Here is a 16,692-nt window from a genome sequence, read left to right as displayed (position 1 = left end):
TCTCACTTTTTTTGACATTTTACATTAAAGATAATATTATCAAATTTTTTTAATCATTTTTTCATTTGCTGTACCTCGATGATGGATATTTAGGTTGCTTCTAATTCCTTTTATTAATGATGCTGAGCTAAATGTACTTGCAGAAGCCTTTGTGCAACTCCCTGATTATTTCATTACGGAAATTCTTAAAAGTAGAAGCAGTCGCTCGAACACACACACCAGCCTTTCTTAGGGTCTCCGTCTTCAGTTATTTCCAGAAGTTGTTTCCTTTTCCCCACCCTCCAGCTAGCTTTTCTGGTTTTTTTTTTCCAATCTACTTAGAATAACTCTTTATATATTAGACACAGCCCTTTGCTGTAATGTGACAAAAATGTTTCCATGTACGTTTTATGTGAATTTTGTCTATAATGTTTTTGATTTTATTGCCTCGTTGCTAGGATGATCTTCCTCTGTGATTTCTTCCATGACTTTTATGTTTAGAAATGGATCCTGAGACCAGCTAGATATCTTTTAGGGTTTTAATTTTTCTCTAGCTATCTCTAACCAAACTAGAAATGCGCATGGTGTCTGGGGGGAGATAAGGTTCTAACTTGGATGGTTTTCCAAATAGCTGCCTTCCCAACACCGTTGGTTGGAAAACCCACCCCTCCCTTGTGTGGGCTGTGGTACTTGGCAGGTGATGAGCAGGAGTCAGGAGCAGCTGTGGTTTTCCTGAAGCCATCTCTCCGTGACTTGCTTTTTGCTTGTCAATGACAATGTCAATCCACTTTCAGTGAAGGGGGACACCACATGCTCAGGGGCATCCGGTTACCCTTGACATTGACCAGCAGTTTATACAGAGCCAGGAGGAAGCTTGTTATATCATGAGAGAGAAAGGATGGAGGAGCAGCATTCATCGGTTAAATAGCTGAGGGCTGATGTCACAGAATCCAGAAAGTCCTAACAGTCCTAAGTCAAAATCAGCCACTTGTTTTAGGAAATGCTCTGAAGTCCGTGGCACCCTGAGTCAGACAGACAAACCAAAATCCTCCAAACTCAGCAAAGACAAATACCCAAAGAGCAACGTGAGCTCCCTTTCCCTTCCGCCGTGGTTTCCAGAGTGCACAGGGCTGTGGTCCGAGTCACGGGGCTGCACGTGTGCTTTAGACCTGCTGGATTTTGAGCCCAAGCAGCTCCCCTGCGCTCACGTAAGACGTTCCATTTGTTTCTGTTGCCTGACCACAGCCGCCTTGTAAACCTCTCCATTCTCTGGTTTTAACTCACCGCAGGGCATGACCCCCCTGATGTACGCCTGCGTCCGTGGGGACGAGGCGATGGTTCAGATGCTGCTGGATGCCGGAGCTGACCTGAATGTGGAGGTGAGGGTGCAGAGGACTGCAGGGCCCCCAGAAAACCATGAGAGGGGGCTTTGCCTTCAGGAGCCACGGCTGTGTGCTCATTTCCACCAACAGATCCCTCCTCGGCCCTGAGTGATTGTGGTCCCACTGAAACCACCTGACAGATAATGTGCCTCCTGAGGCTGCAGCCCAGCCATGCCCCGAGGGGCGTCCTGCATGTATGTTCCACTGAAAAACCATCGAGGCTGCAAGGAGCAATGGCCACGGATGGCTCAGCAGTCCCATGCTCCTGATCCAAACTGCCAACCCATTCCTTCAGGGACGGGGCAGAAACTGTGGGAGCCGTCAGCCGGTTCCCTCCACCCTATCAGGGCACAGAGGATGCTCTGGCCATTCTCCCAGGCGGAGGCTTCCCTGCTCCCACCCTCTGCCCTCCCCACCAAACCCTGATTGGCTCACCTCCGCTGAATTGACAGGTCTTAAAGCTCATCCCAAGGCTTCTTGAGGCAGTGGGGTAGAGCAGCAAGTGTGGTGCCCGACTCCCACAAGGGTTAGAATTTGACAGCCTTGAGTTCAAGTTCTGAAATCACCACCTCCATACTGACCTGCTTTGGAGCTGTCTGTCTCCATCTGCAGAGTGGGAGAATAATCAGCATTGCAAATGGTTGTCAGAAGAAATATATGTGACCGTACCTAGCACAGATTGGCGACCCCCATTGATGTATTGCTCCATCCCACCCCAACCTCAAAGTAGGGGAAACCCCATTCTTCCCCCTTTTCCTGTGCTTTCTGAAGACCACTACCCCCTGGAAGCCAGATAGTGGCAGTCTCAGACACCAGAGAGATGGGTATGCTGCTATCATCTTGCCGTAATTCTCGAAAACCTGTTTGGTCCAAATTTAGATGCCCTTCAGTCTCATTACTATATATTTTTTAAATTAACGAGTATGGTTTTGGATCAAGTTTCTCATGTGGAGATTTGCCATCCCCGTGGTGAGTCCTAAGCACCGTGCAGACACTGTGGGGGCTTTGGGTCCTGGTGGGGTTCTGGGCTCCGCTCCTCCAGCCCATCCCGTGAGCCGCTCAGCGTCTTCATCCAGCACAGTGACCTGAAATGCAGGCATCGAGGTTGCGTGGCCCCAGAAGCGCTGGGGATGAGAAGCACATGTGATTGCGAATTGTGCCGGACCCCGCCCACAGATTCCCTGCTGTGTCTTGGCCTGGGCTACATTGAGACCCCCATCCCCAAAGATCTGTCTCAGATGGCCCACTCGCATTGTGTCCAGGGAAAGCTGCGTGCCCCCGCTTCCAGTAACTCCAGGGTCCCTGTCAACTGGAAGCCGGCAGGAGGGTAGAATGGGGAAAGCGTGGGGTGAGCGCGAGCAGTCCGTGAAGCCCCCTCCTTCAGGGGGTGACCGTCTTCCCTGGAGTGAAAGCTTCGAGTGGACTGCGGGGGAGGGGGAGGGGGTTGCTGCCCCCGAGAATCCCTCTTGAAAGTGCGGATGGAACATAGTGGTGCTTCTTTGCTGTCTGACATCCTGCAGCCCTCAGAACATCCCCCTCAAGCAGAAAGAGGAAAGGGACACTGAGGGAACTTGGTCATTCCATAGAGGAGCGTCATTACGCTTCCCCAGGGATCAGCAGTCACCCGTTCATGCCCCTCAGAGGAGGAGGGAAGGAGTCCTTTTGGGCACGGGGGATATAAAGCCACGGAGAAATTTTCTCCCTGCCCCATGGGTAAAAATCTCCAAAACAGTTCCCTGCCTTCGGGGGGTTGCTCCAGCCTCTGTTCCTACAAACACAAGCAGGTTCAATGCCCACTTGGTAGTAGGTGTTGGGGGCATCTGCCAATACCTCCCAGAGCACCCTTCGGGATGTCTTCTTTATCCATCTCTAACCTACATTTAGGTTACAGACAGGTCAGACTTGCTAGCCTAAGTATTGTGAAGATCACATTTTGAAAATAACTTCGATTTGTTTATAGGTTGTCAGTACTCCACATAAATATCCATCCGTCCACCCTGAGACCCGCCATTGGACGGCTCTGACTTTTGCTGTGTTGCATGGACATATTCCTGTAGTTCAGGTATTAATGGATTCCACATCTGACCTTTCTCCTCTGTGACGCAACTCTAAACCTCTCCCAGCATGCATATTCCATGAGAGATTCATATTGGTTAATGGCAATTACCTGCAGCGTATATTTAGATCACATGAAAAAATATTATCATCTGTCTTGATCTGTTTGGCCCAGCTTTAACCAATATGAAGTGACCACGTAACCACACAGCACCTCACGCACAAGCGGCAAGCCTGCAGAGTTCTTCCTGGCCGCTCTGGGGTGGGGTCTCAACTGTTGTTTTGTGGATTTGCTCATTTTGTTTGTCATAACGTGAACATGAGATCAGAGGTGTGACTCTGGTGTTTCGTAGAATCTAGTGGTTTCCAACCAGTGGGAAGGAGCATCCAGATCACCAAAGGAATGTTTCCAAAGAGCGCTTGCTTGGGTCCCCTTCTTGAGAATCAGGAGGAGGAGGTCTGGAGTAGGGTCTTAGCACATGTGTTCTGAAACAGCCTCAAGTATGGGGACATGCATATAAATATCATCACCTGTGCTTTTCATAGCTGTTGAGGAGTTGGTGTTCACTGAATAGAACACCCAGCATGTTCTGGGTTTTCAACTGGGTCTTTACTTTATTGGAAAAGAAAGATCAACTTCCTGGTCAATGACACCTGGCCCCAGAGTAAATACTGAGCTTTGAGGACAGCAGGAACTTGCCTCCTTTAGTGTTGTGGCCCCTGGCTCTGAATTCTGTGCAGAGCAGAGGATAGTGTTGCAGGGACAGCTCAGCAAAGCCGAAGCGTCACAGGATCCCTTTGTTGTTTCCTGGGTCATGAGCATCCTTAGGACAGATCCAGAGTGAGGTTTCAGGAGGCTGGGTGTGTGACGTGTCACCTGAGAGCTGGCTTCTGCCCATTCCCCTCCTAGTAGAGGAACCCAAGAAAGAAGGGGTCAGTTGGTGGTCTATGGAAGCCATCCTTTAACAGGCAGCCCGAGCCTTTAAACCAGGAGTGGAAACGTAGGGAGTCCAGCAGATCCTCACAGAGTTCAGGCCACCTGTTGAGGCGGCTGGAGGTGCAGGCAGCACTAGCCAGGTAGTGAAAATGGCGCATACCGTCCCCACGTTACATCAGTGATGATATCAGCACCTTCACTGTGAACACTATCCCGCATGGACAGAGTCTGCCTCCCGTAAGATGTCTTTGGGAATGCCCAGAATGGAGTCATGGAGAGGCGTGCCTTCTGGAAGCTCACTCTGCCACCTTATAAAACCTACCATTTCCCAACCTGTCCTCAAGCCCATCCGCGGGGGTTCTTGGAGGGTTCTCCTCCTGCTTGACCAAGAATGTCCCCCACCTTAGTCAGGACTCCTGAGAGTCTGTGGATATAAGAGGCCACTCCAGTGTCCTCCGAGGCTCCTAATGAGGGAGTCCCCCCAGCATCTGGTGCCAAGGACTCCTGACTTAGTGCTTCCAGAAGCTTTAATGTACCCCCCGATTCCCTGGAGATGTTGTTAAAGTGCAGACTCCGGTTCAGGGGGCCTGGGGTGGGCCAGCAGGCAGTCTTTCTAACGAGCCCCCAGGGCGAGCATGACGCCACTGTGCATGGAGCACACTGGGTAGCCTCAGGTTCTAGGAGACATGAGAGACCCCCTGCTGGTCCTCTGAAGTACAGTCCTCCGGCCCTGTCTGTGCACAGTCACTGACCCAGAGGGAGGGAAGGAGCCTGGCACCTTTACTGGTCTCCACCAGTCTTCAGACGACCCCCCAGGGCGCACGTCCTTGAAACATCTCCATGGCCGCTCTTCCTGCTCTTCCTCCACAGCTCCTCCTGGATGCTGGGGCCAAAGTGGAAGGCTCGGTGGAGCACGGTGAGGAGAACTACTCAGAGACGCCACTCCAGCTGGCAGCCGCAGTAGGTACGTCGTGCTTCTCACCCGGGCCAGGGGTCTGCGCCTCCCTGGCCCTCCACGTGCCTGTGACTCTGTTTCTTTTTTGCTTTATTCTCTTATGAAACCCCCTTCTCTGGGCTTGCAGGAAATTTTGAGCTGGTTAGTTTGCTGTTGGATCGTGGTGCGGATCCCCTGATAGGAACCATGTACAGGAATGGAATTTCTACAACCCCCCAGGGGGATATGAACTCTTTCAGCCAGGCCGCAGCTCATGGACACAGGTAGGCTAGGACGGGCCAAGGCCTCCAGGTCCCGAGCGGTGCTTGTTAAAAATTCAGATTCCCAGGCCTACCCCAGACCCATTTTGTCTTTGGATGTGGAGCCCAGACACAGCGGGGAGGTGGTCTAGGCCCCAGGCCTGGCCAGAGTGACCTTTCCTGCCGGGTTTCTGCTAAAAACTGGCTCGGAGTCACATCCACACAGACTGGCTTGCTGTATTCAGTCTCAACCAGCTGCATCCACAGAGACACCTCACTCTTGGCCAGTTTGGGTCAGAGGACATCATGTCAACTGTCACGAAGTGATGAGAATCCATATAAAAAGAATAGAACCCCTCTTCTTTGCCTCCTTCTGTTCTCGGTTCCCTTCAGGATCTCCATCTGATTTTATTGTACACGACCCCACGTGAAGCAGAGTCACTGGAGGGAAGGCCGGCCAGCCATTAGGAGGACGGAGTTCTAGAGCCTTCTAGATGTTTCTTAACTCCAAGCTGTCCTCCCAGGAAACAAGGATGGTCATGTCCCATCCCCTCCTCCGTCCCCAAAACATCGTTCCCTGGTCCAGAGTGAGCGGCCTTCCACTCCCCACCGCGCCTCCGCCCCAGCCACGCCATTTCCCTCTCTGAGTGTCTTCCTCTCTGGGTTTATGATTGACAGGAATGTGTTCCGCAAACTGCTCGCTCAGCCAGAGAAGGAGAAGAGCGATATCCTGTCCCTGGAGGAGATTCTGGCCGAGGGCACTGACCTGGCAGAGTCAGCCCCGCCCCCCCTGTGTGCCAGCCGCAACAGCAAGGCCAAACTGAGGGCCCTGAGGGAGGCCATGTATCACAGCGCTGAGCATGGCTACGTGGATGTCACAATTGATATCAGGAGCATAGGTCAGTCGGGCACTTCCCACGGCTGGGCACGGCGCTGCGGCCCCGCTCTAGGTCTCTCTCCCTCGAGTTCTGTCTCTCTCTGTCTCTCACACACGCACACACACACACACACACACACACACACACATACACACAGGGGACACAGGAACGTCCCCTTCGCTGGTTGAACACTTGCAGTCGAGATGCCTACACGGTCCCCATAGACAGCAACACCTTGCCTCTCTGAAGACCCGTCCTCAGGTCATCCTGCCCTGACTCCGAGCTCTGGACTCGGGGTCAGGAGCTCAGATCACCTGGGGAGCTTGTCTGAATGCAGATCGCCAGGCCCGGCACCCAGAGGCTCGGCTGTTGAGGGTCTGTTTGGATCAAGGCCGGAAATCTCTATATTTAACAATCACCCCAGGTGGTTCCCAGGGGCTGAGGATAGGCTCCTTAGGGCCACGAAGCGGCCGGCAGGGCCAGGGCACCCTTTCCTGTCGGGCTTCTTCCACCACGAAGCTTCAGGGGCTGAGGCCACTCTCAGGGAAGCCGGGGCAGCTCTTCCTAGAGTGAGCCACCCGAGCCATCTTCTGGTGCAGGGGGAAGTGGAGCCAGCTTAGCATCAGGCCCGTGAGCCCTGGAGGGATCTGACAGTGGGTCCCTAAGTGCAAGATGTGGCCTTTCTCACAGCTGAGGGCTGAAGGCAGGTCTCTGGGTGGCCGTCCTGGCCTCTCTCAGGAGGATGGCCATTCGGCATGTGGGACATTTCTGTCTTTGCTCGAGGACCTATTTTGCTCCATTACAAAGCTCAGAGGATCCGATGGTTGTCCTGTTGGGAACAGGGTGAGACGTGTTCCCCTTCCCTCGTCTCTGCCTCTCCACGAGGGGAAGGAGCAAGTGAAACAGTCAGCTGCTAGGGAGGCTGCCATTAGAGGCGGAAGGCCTCCTGCTGCAGACGGAAACGTCTGGCCCAGGGGACCTGCAGCGGTGTCCTCCAGCTGTTCCTGCCCAGATGTGACTGACTCCCCACCCTGTCCAGTGTGGCAGACAGTGAAGCCACTGGGGGTTTTCGGCAGGTCTCATCTCATCTGGGCATGGCAGTGTCACCTAATCCAGCACCAGACTGTCCCCTCCCTGCCCCTCTCTCCCAGTAAGTAGCCAGGATGGAGCCTCTGAACTCAGCCCTCAAGTGCACTGGGCACTCCGTGTGTGTGTGTGTGTGTGTGTGTGTGTGTGTGTGTGACAATTCCAGTGCTTTGTGCAGTGCAGCCCTGTGGTGCACATTCGTAGTGCAGAGATCCGAGCTGTGGAGATAAGGCCTTCGGTTTCAATTTTGGCAAGTCCTGGCTCTGTTCGTGGGTTGTCAGCACCTTGGTCTCCCGATTGCCGATGTCCTGGGGAAAGGCCGACTTCCAGATAAAAACGGACTTCCTCCTCTGGTTGTCTTCTTCCTCCCCTTCCCCTCCCCGCCTCCCGCTCCTCTTCCCCCTCCAGGCGTCCCGTGGACTCTGCACACGTGGCTGGAGTCTCTGCGGATCGCCTTCCAGCAGCACCGCAGGCCTCTCATCCAGTGCTTGCTGAAGGAGTTCAAGACCATTCAGGAGGAGGAGTACACGGAGGAGCTGGTGACCCAAGGCCTACCCCTGATGTTTGAGATCCTGAAAGCCAGCAAGGTACGGAGGTGCTGCCGCAGAGAGCCAGGCCAATCTCAGATCCCAGGTCTCGGCGGCCCCTTAGCCTGACACTGCCCTTTGGCAGGACAGCTGCGGCCAAGGCCACTTGTGTCACAGGTGCCTCCAGCTGGCTGTGCTACGTGTGTGATTGTTTGGGAAGCAGCTGTTTTGCTGAACGTCTGTTACGTCCCAAGGCGCCTGGGCCTGGGCCAGTGTGATGTCTTCTAACTCAAGGACTTTGCTCTAATGCTGGGGACGACATCCACAGCAGCATATGGGGAAGTTTGAAAGGTGGTTCAGTTTGCACAGAGAGGTGTGAGTGTGGACAGAAGGGGAGGAGGGTGACTTCCCTAGGTGCTGACCCGGCACCAGGCCTGCATGGACAACAGGAATCAGGCAGGAAGAGGGCAGTGGGTGAGCTCCCTGGAAAACAGAGTGCAGAACCTGCGGTTTCCAGAAGGCAGGCCCTGGGGAAGGCCTTCAGGTGGACAGAGCCAGAGGAGCCTGGCTGGACACCCCCACTCCCAGCAGCCACGAAATGCCCCCTCCCGCACATCAGTCGGGCTCTTGGGCCTGACTTAGAAATCTGTCTTGGGTCCTGGGTTTGGCAATGCCAGGTAGACCCTGCAGTCCATGGCAGGGGCTGTGTGGCCCTGTCCTGTGTGATGATGGGAAACGTAAGGGATGAGCAGCCTGGATGCACCGTCCCCCACCAGCCCTCAAGGTCAGTGGGCCTGAGGCAAAGCACTGTGATCAAGGGAAGCACCAGGAAGAGCCACTCTGCCTACAAGGCTCTGAGGAGTGTGTCATCCACCATCCCATGCCCCCAGGGCTTATCGGTGAGCACAGGGCCAGTATAGCACAGTGGTTGGGGTCATGGACCCTGGAGCCAAACGTGAGGGGTTCAAATCCCAGCTGTGCTCTTTACTAGCCTTCTGACCCTACTCAAGGTACATCTTTCTCTCTGCCTCAGTTTCCCGATCTGTAAATGGGGGCAATATTTGTACAAACCTGCTCAGATGAATGTGAAATGAGTCTATACCCTAGTGCCCTTTGAATCACCCCCAAGTGTCTGTCCCATAAAGATGGGCTCTCCAGGGGAGGCGGCACCTCCAGGATTTCCCAAAAGCTATAAAGGCCAAAACACTGAACACTCCAGTGCAGCCCAGGCCCAGCCAGGATTGAAGGCCAACCTGTGCACAGGCCTGATTTCGCCTCCTCCCCTGGGAATGGTAATGCCCTATGAAAATTTCTCTCCCCGGAGCCTTGACTATCCTGCTTCACCAAGGGAATGGAGGTTTCCCAAACTCCTCTGACCTCAGAACCCTTTTACGATGAACCATCTCAAGACACAAATTAGAATTCCTTACGCTAAAATTCATATATTCTGTTGGACGATGTGCCCAGCACTACTCTCGGCATTTTATGAGGATTAACTCATTCAACCCTCACAAAGAAATGAAGGAAATGCTATTCTTATCCCCATTTAACAGACAGGGAAACTGAGGCGTGGAGAAGGTTACACAGTTGGACCCAGCTGGAACTGAGCTCTGTCGGTCAACTTCCAGGGCCAGCCCTCTCACCTCTTCGCCCCAAAACTGGCTCCGTGGAGCTCTGGGGTCCACAATGGAGCCTGTGAAGTCTCCAGGAAAACTGACCTGTGGCTGAAGGGGGCATGGGATCCCTCCTGGGCCGGGCTGATGGGCTGTGTGCCCACAGTCTGGAGGACACGTGGGCAGGCAGCAGGGGTGTCTCTCAGTGAGGAAGCAGCAGCCCGTCTGCTTCCAGAGCGTCTCGGGGCTCCTGGCCTCGGGTCCTAGCAAGTCCATTAGTTGTTCTCATGAGCATCGTCCTTAGCCCAGCGTCTCTGGGCCCCCTGCCGCTGGATCTGTGCTTGGTGTCCACACCCACTGAGTCCCCAAATCCCTGGGAGCAGGTGCTTCAGCTCTTAGAATAATGAGCCTTGGTGAGTCCTTGAAGAGCAAAACCCAAACTCCTCCTCCCCCTCCTCCAGCTCAAAAATAAATAAGTGGATCAAAGGGCCTTCGCCTGCACTTACCCAAGAAAACACTCTGGTGCAAGTGTAGCTGGTCTCTCCCCTTCCTGTGTTCTCTTGGGGGTTTTTGCTTGTTTGTTTGTTTGTTTGCCTTTTCTGTTTTTAACTTTGCCTCAGGCTATAGTAGGAATTCCAGAATTTTCTGAGGCATCCTGTGTATTTAGAAAACCCAACCTGTGGGGTTTTAAAGGAAATTTCACTTTGAGGTATGACAGCCCACAGAAACGTTCCCAGGCGGTAACTACAGAGCCTAGTCGGTCTTCACAAGGTGAAGCAGACCAAGAAGCAGAGCTCGCCTAGCGTCCCGCAGCCCTTCACCCCCACCCAGCCACCGTCCTGACTGTCAGCACCCACCTGACTATACTTCATTTTGCCTGGAACCAGGGCTTATTTGACCAGGAAAACTCATTAGAAAGGAAATAGTTCTCAAGAAGTATTTGAGATGCGTATGAGAATCTGGAGCCTGGGAAAGAGACTACCCTCAGCTCATGAATGGTGATGCCCTATAGCCCTTGAAAATCAGGCTGCATTTCTTTTTCCTGCAGAGATAATTCTAGAACAATGGTCAGAGGTCCAGGTCAGCCCCTGCGCCATTCAGGGTATAACTGGAGTTGTTCCCATGGAGGACATGAAGCTACCGGAGTTTCTACTGATGTGCAGAGGCTGGGAGCCCCAAGGGGGCATATGTGTGTAGGACCAGAGGGTCCAGGGATCTCTTGATAACAATTCAGCGTCTGAAATAAGGAAGTAGGGTGGGTCATGCAGTGGAAAGAGGTGAGGGGTCGCCAGTAGCATTGACAGCTACAGCTGGGACACAGGAAGAAGGAATGGCCTTTGCCAGATGGGGACCAGAGCCTGCTCCTTGGCAACTATACTTGTGTCTCAGACTGGAGGAGCCCGAGGTGGGGCACCAGGGTCCCTCCAGGAGGAATGGCACTTTGGGGTGGGGATGGTCCATGGCACCCCTGCTGGTGAAACGTGGTATTACACATCACACCCCAGGCGGACACTCCTTCGCTGTCCACCTGTTCTGCCTGAGTTCTGATGGAATGGTCTGCTTTTCACTGTTGAACTTGGAGAGTTCTTTACATAGCCAAGGTCCTAGCCTTTTGTCAGCTCTCTGGCCTGCACATATTTCCTCCCACCTGTATGCAGCTCCTCTTTCCTCCTGTGGTCCAGGTGGGCATCGATGGGTTATCTTCATTCGTCCACTTGGACACCTTCCTGGTCCTGGATATTATGGGTGATTTTCAGTGAAAACCAGGGTGTTTGCTGAGTCGCTGGATCTTCTGTGGAGCTTCTGCTCTTGCTGGCTCCTTGATTGCTCTGCAGGGAACAGTGGCTGCCAGGTGCAGTAGAAATCAGGTCCCACTCTCAGCCTCTGTGACACCCAAGGAAGAAGCTTTTTATTGATGGGGGGGGGCATTCTTGCTCCCCACGCGGTCTCTTCTGACACACCCCAACAGGAAGTGGGAGGGTTGCCTCCTTACTGCCAGGTGGGAGTGGAGTCCAGGCTCCCCCCGACCCTCCATGACACCACCTCAGTAGAGGTTTGGAGGTGCCTCCTTGTAGCCTGGAGAGCATGGCCCTCTGGGCTCCTCCTTGACTTCTGTTGGAAAGGGGGGACCCTGGTTTTTCCTGTTGTGTCTGGCAAGAGTTGAGCAGCTGCCGTCTAGAAGTTTCCCGTCTGGGTAGGTGGCCCCTCTGGGTAGGCTTTGGTTGAGGCCTTCTTGTTCTGTGCCCATTGGCATTTCTGAGTGGCCACTTCTTCAACATCAAGAATAGGACCTCTGTGGCAAAAAGGAATTCTGGGGACCTCGTCATTGTGTTACTCCCTCCGGTCCCAAGATCCCTAGCTGGTCTTCCTTCTTCCCTCCACTTCTGAGTCTTAGGATTCTTCTCATATATAACATCCAGGAGTTTCACTTTTACTTGTGTCCTTGTTCTGTTTTCTATTGCTATAACAGAATGCCTGAGACAGGGTGATTTATAAAGGAAAGAGGCTTATTTTGTATCACAGGTTTGCTTCAATTCTGTTCTAGGCACTGCTTCCTCACCCACTCCTCAAAAGGACCCTGTGAGGAATGTGGGTTTATTATTATGATCTCTATTTCAGAAGTCACAGACCTGGGGCTCGGCAGGAGCACCCACCCAGCAGAGCCAGGATCCTGACTCAGGCAGCCTGGCCCCAAAGCTCATGCTCTGCACTGAGAGCTCACCCCTTTGCTCCCTTTGCTCCCTTTTGGGGTTTTGTCTGCAGTGCGCACAGCTCACTGTGGAATGACAGCTTCATCCTCTTCAGTAACAAAAGCAGACACTGGTTTGCAGCCATGGAAACTGGTCATCCCAAGGTCATTTCTAGTCTGCTGAAGCCACAGACCCAGGAAGTCTGCATTGGAAAGAGCCTTGGAAATACTCTAGCCCGAGGCGTCCCCAGACCAGTCATCTGCACCCTGCTGTCAGGACTTTGCCCAGCGCTGGACAAAGTACCATAGGAAGCCTTAAGTAGATGAGATCATCACACCATTGATGATTGACGTGGTCTTTTAAACGAGATCAGCTTACTTTTCCCTTAAATGTCTTTTAAAAGGAAACATTATATTAGTACTGCAAATAGAGAGCTTTCCTCACCTGCCTGAACAGAAGGTGCCTATCAAAGTAAATGTGCGTCTGTCCCCCTGCAGGGCCTCCGGTGGCACCCTGGGGCTCGCTGCCTCCTGCTCTTTCCCAGGTGTGCAGCAGGGATGGGCAGCTGTGCCAAAGGTAGCCCGGTGTGTGTCTGCACGGATGAATCCCTGTCAGTGTCCCCAGGAAGTAGCCGTCACTGCACACTCCCTTGATTCTGAAACCCGGCCCTTTTCACGTTTTAGCATTTCTCAGTTTGAACTGGGTCTTTCAATGGATGTGTACATTTAATGAGCTGAGGTTTGGGGTGTTTTCCCCCCTCCTAAAATCTACCATTCATTTTGTGACATTTTAAAACCTTAAAAAATTGGGATTAGGTTCAACTGTGAGAAACTGCTGTCTTAGGGGTTCAAAACTGGTCAGACCTCGGCGCTTTCTTTGGTTCCTTCCAACGGTGCTCTGTGATGAGTTAATTCACTTAGCCCTCATAACGACCTCATAAACAGGTATTTTGAATCCACCGTGGAAGAGAACACCAAGGCCCAGAGATGCTGAGTGACTTCTGCAAGGTCACAGAGCTAGTGAGTGAGGAGCCAGGACTGGGACCCAGCCCCACATGGCCACTGTCTGTGTTTGTACCACCTCAGAGCCCCAGCTTGAGCCACCCACAGAGGACCTTCGGGATTAATCCTGGTGCTCCTTTTGAAAGAAATGTGTTGCTGCATCTTTACAGAAAAAGAGTGAAGGGTCAAGGAGAAAGTGGGAGGAGCCCCAGATCCACGGGAGGTCACCATGGTAACAAGGGTTAAGAATTCGTCTTCATCCCCCTTCAGTTTCCACGGGGCCGCATGCTTCCGAGTCCTAGGACCCAGGTTTACCCCAGGCACCCACCCAGCGATTCACACGAGACCTGAGTGGCAGGTACCCATCAGCATGCCCATAGCAACCGCTAACCACCTGCTGGGTCCTTGGGCCTGGCCAGACCCACCTGCCACCCTGCACCAGGGCAGGGCCCGTCCAACACTGAACCCTGTCTGCAAAGGCAGGTTGGTGCCTCTGGCTCAGGGAGCGTCTGGCCTGAAATCACTGTGCTCGCAGGTGCCACTCAGAGGAGAATGCAGGCAGGCAGGCGTCTGTCCCAACGCAGCCACCTCCACACGCCACGCCTGTCTCCAGAGGACAGTGACCTCAGGCTGGGCTCCTTCCTTTCTGCCACCTGCAGGGTCAGGTCCAGAGCTTAGCCTGGCCATGTCTGCACAGCGGTGCCCTGATACACCGGATGGCCACCCACTCATGCCCAGAGGAGCCCTCCTGAGCCCTCATCCATGTGGGGTGCCCAGCAACCACAGCGAATTCCACCTCTGGTCCCACGGCCTGGAGACGGAGTGTGGAAAGGACCTGGAGCAGACACCTCCACCAACACCAGTGACTCCAGGGCACAGTGGGAACAGCAGTGTCCAGGGCCTGTCACTTAGTAGGTGCTCAAGAAATAGTTGAAGGATAGATGGACGGATGGACGGACGGACGGATGGATCATAGCTGGGCACGTGTGAGAGAGCTCACGTTCCTTAAACCTTCGGGGATGAATGGAAAGAGCCCAGGAACTGCTGGGGTTCACCCTGGCCTCGGCCCTCCCTCTTTCCCTGTCTCTGCTGAACCTCGAGTTCTATCATTGCAAATATCCCCTGTCCTCAGATGTCCTTAAGAGACTTCGTTTTTCATGAAAGTTTTAGATTTACAGGAAAATTGATAAGATGGTGCCGAGTTCCGGTGGACCCTCCCCCCACTTCTCCCGTGATGAACAGCTCACATTAACGTGGCCCATTGGTTATAATTAATGACTTAACACTGATACATTATTACTAACTAAATTCCAAACTGTGCTCAGAGCTCCTTGATTTTTGCCAGTGTCTTTTCCGGCTCCGGGATCCCATCCCCGTCACCACCGTGCAGTAGGTTGCCACGTCTCCTTAGGTTTCTCTAGACTGAGATGGTTTTTCAGACTCTTGTTGCTTTTGATGCTTTTGTTGTTGTTTTTGGTACCAGGGATTGAACTGAGGTGTGCTATCCACTGAGTCACATCCCCAGCCTTTTTTTTTTTTTTTTTTTAATTTTGAGACAGGGTCTCACTAAGTTGCTTAGGGCCTCACTAAGTTGCTGAGGCTGGCTTTGAACTTGAGATCCTCCTGCCTCAGCCTCCTGAGCTGCTGGGATTATACGCGTGCATCACCACGGCCTCACAGTTTTGAGGAGTATCAATCAGTTCAGCATCTTGTAGTCTGACCCTCCAGTAAAACACATCCCAAGTTTTTTCTCAAGTTTAGACTGAAGTTCGGATTGGGATGGGGGGCACCCAGAGACACAGCGCCATTGTCATGGCATCCTGTGGGGGGCACAGCCCCTCAGTAGGCATTATGGCTTTGATGCTGCCCTTTCTCAGTGGTTGGGTAGCGTTTGTGGGTTCCTGTTCTGTGGATCCACTGCCCTACTGTACTCTTGGGATGAAGTCAGCGTGTGCAGCCCTTGTTTGAACAGGAGCGAGCTACACCTCTCCAACTGAAATGTCTGAACGTCATCCATTTGGGACAATCGTGGCCACCCCTCCAAGTTCCTTCCTCAGGTGACACAATCCATCTTGAGGTCAGAGAGAGAGGTCAGCCTGGGAGTTCCAGGGACAGGAGGGCCTGCCTTGGGGGCCCTAGTATGCTCAGTAAATACCTGTCAAATCCAGTCACCATCAAAACCACACACACAGACCCTCCCGCCAGGAGCCACCGCCGCTCGGGCCACCAGTCTCAGAAATGCATTTCCATTACTTCCCTCGAGGGGGGTAAAGGTGCCTCCCAGGGACAGCGGTCACACCGTCTGCACAAAGCACGTCTGCAGACGACAGGTCCTGTTGTCGTCCTAACCACCAAGCACTCCTCTGGCATGCTCCATGTGTCTGGCCCTCGGGGGTCTCAGAGGTGAGGAAATGTGGTCCGCCTGATGTGAACTTAGACCAGGGGTATTCCTGATCTTAGGGGCCAAGACCGCAGCTGTGTGTTACCTCGTGGTTTCTGTGGATCAGAAGTCTGGGGACAGTGTGACTCAGCAGACTTCTCTTCTTAGGGTCTCAAGGGCAAGGCCAAGGTGTTCCCAGGATCATGTTTCTTTCCAGAGACTGCGGGGAAGAGCTGCTTCCCCGCTCACTACGCTCCTTGTGGTTGTGAGACTGTGGTCCCCTGTCCTCCTAGAGTGGTGCCTGTCCCCCTTTCAGGCCGCCCTGTGGCCCCTCCACCTGACACCAGCAACAGACAGAGCCCTGGGACTCCCTCTGACCCCACCCCTCTGGGTCTTCTTCTGCCTGGATCTTTAAGGGCTCCTGTGGTTACACTGGGCTCACCCAGAGAGGCCAGGATACTCCCCCTGTTTTAAGGTTACCTGTCTGTCACGGCTTCGGTCTGAATGCTGTGCTTCCCCCAAGTTCCCGTGTTGACCCCCGAACCCTCAAGATGATGACACTGGGAAGGACTGCCTTTGGCAGCTGATTGGGATATAAGTGCCCTGATGAAAGAGGCCCCAGAGAGAAGTCCCACCCCTTCCACCGCAGGAGGACACCAGAGGGCCCTCACCACTCAGTGAATCTGCCCTCACGTTGACTTTTCGGCTTCTAGGACTGCAAGAAATAAATTTTTTGTTGTCAGGAGTATCCACCTTGAGGTGTTTTGTTATAGCTTCACAGACCAAGACAGCAGCTTTAATCACCCTGTGCGGTCCCTATTGCCTGTGTGGGGACCTCTTCATGGGTGAGGGGTGGCTCATGGTGCTCAGTGCCAGGGATCACAGCACTGTCTCCCATGGGGGCCGTAATTCTGCCTGCTGAAGTGCCACTCCATGCCCGTGCATGGGGCCCCATATGGAGTGTTAAAAT

At 53.3% G+C, this 16,692-nt stretch overlaps 1 protein-coding gene across 5 annotated transcripts in view; it reads left to right on the top strand.

Moving 5' to 3' along the window:
- Nucleotides 1-16,692, top strand: part of Abtb3 (ankyrin repeat and BTB domain containing 3) — a 245,760-nt gene that overhangs the window by 212,543 nt on the left and 16,525 nt on the right. For 4 of the 5 annotated variants that reach the window (XM_078052876.1, XM_078052875.1, XM_078052879.1 and 1 more), the window contains 6 exons: nt 1,269-1,358; nt 3,322-3,423; nt 5,224-5,317; nt 5,436-5,571; nt 6,226-6,446; nt 7,920-8,098. In XM_078052876.1, the coding sequence (XP_077909002.1) occupies nt 1,269-1,358; nt 3,322-3,423; nt 5,224-5,317; nt 5,436-5,571; nt 6,226-6,446; nt 7,920-8,098 (822 nt within the window). The remainder of the gene's footprint in view (nt 1-1,268; nt 1,359-3,321; nt 3,424-5,223; nt 5,318-5,435; nt 5,572-6,225; nt 6,447-7,919; nt 8,099-16,692) is intronic. The other variant, XM_078052878.1, reaches the window with a different exon arrangement.

This window comes from Ictidomys tridecemlineatus, chromosome 6, assembly GCF_052094955.1.
Source record: "Ictidomys tridecemlineatus isolate mIctTri1 chromosome 6, mIctTri1.hap1, whole genome shotgun sequence".
NCBI lineage: Eukaryota > Metazoa > Chordata > Mammalia > Rodentia > Sciuridae > Ictidomys > Ictidomys tridecemlineatus.
The sequence above is the reverse complement of the archived record's forward strand: the minus strand, read 5'-3'. Positions and strand labels throughout refer to the sequence as shown.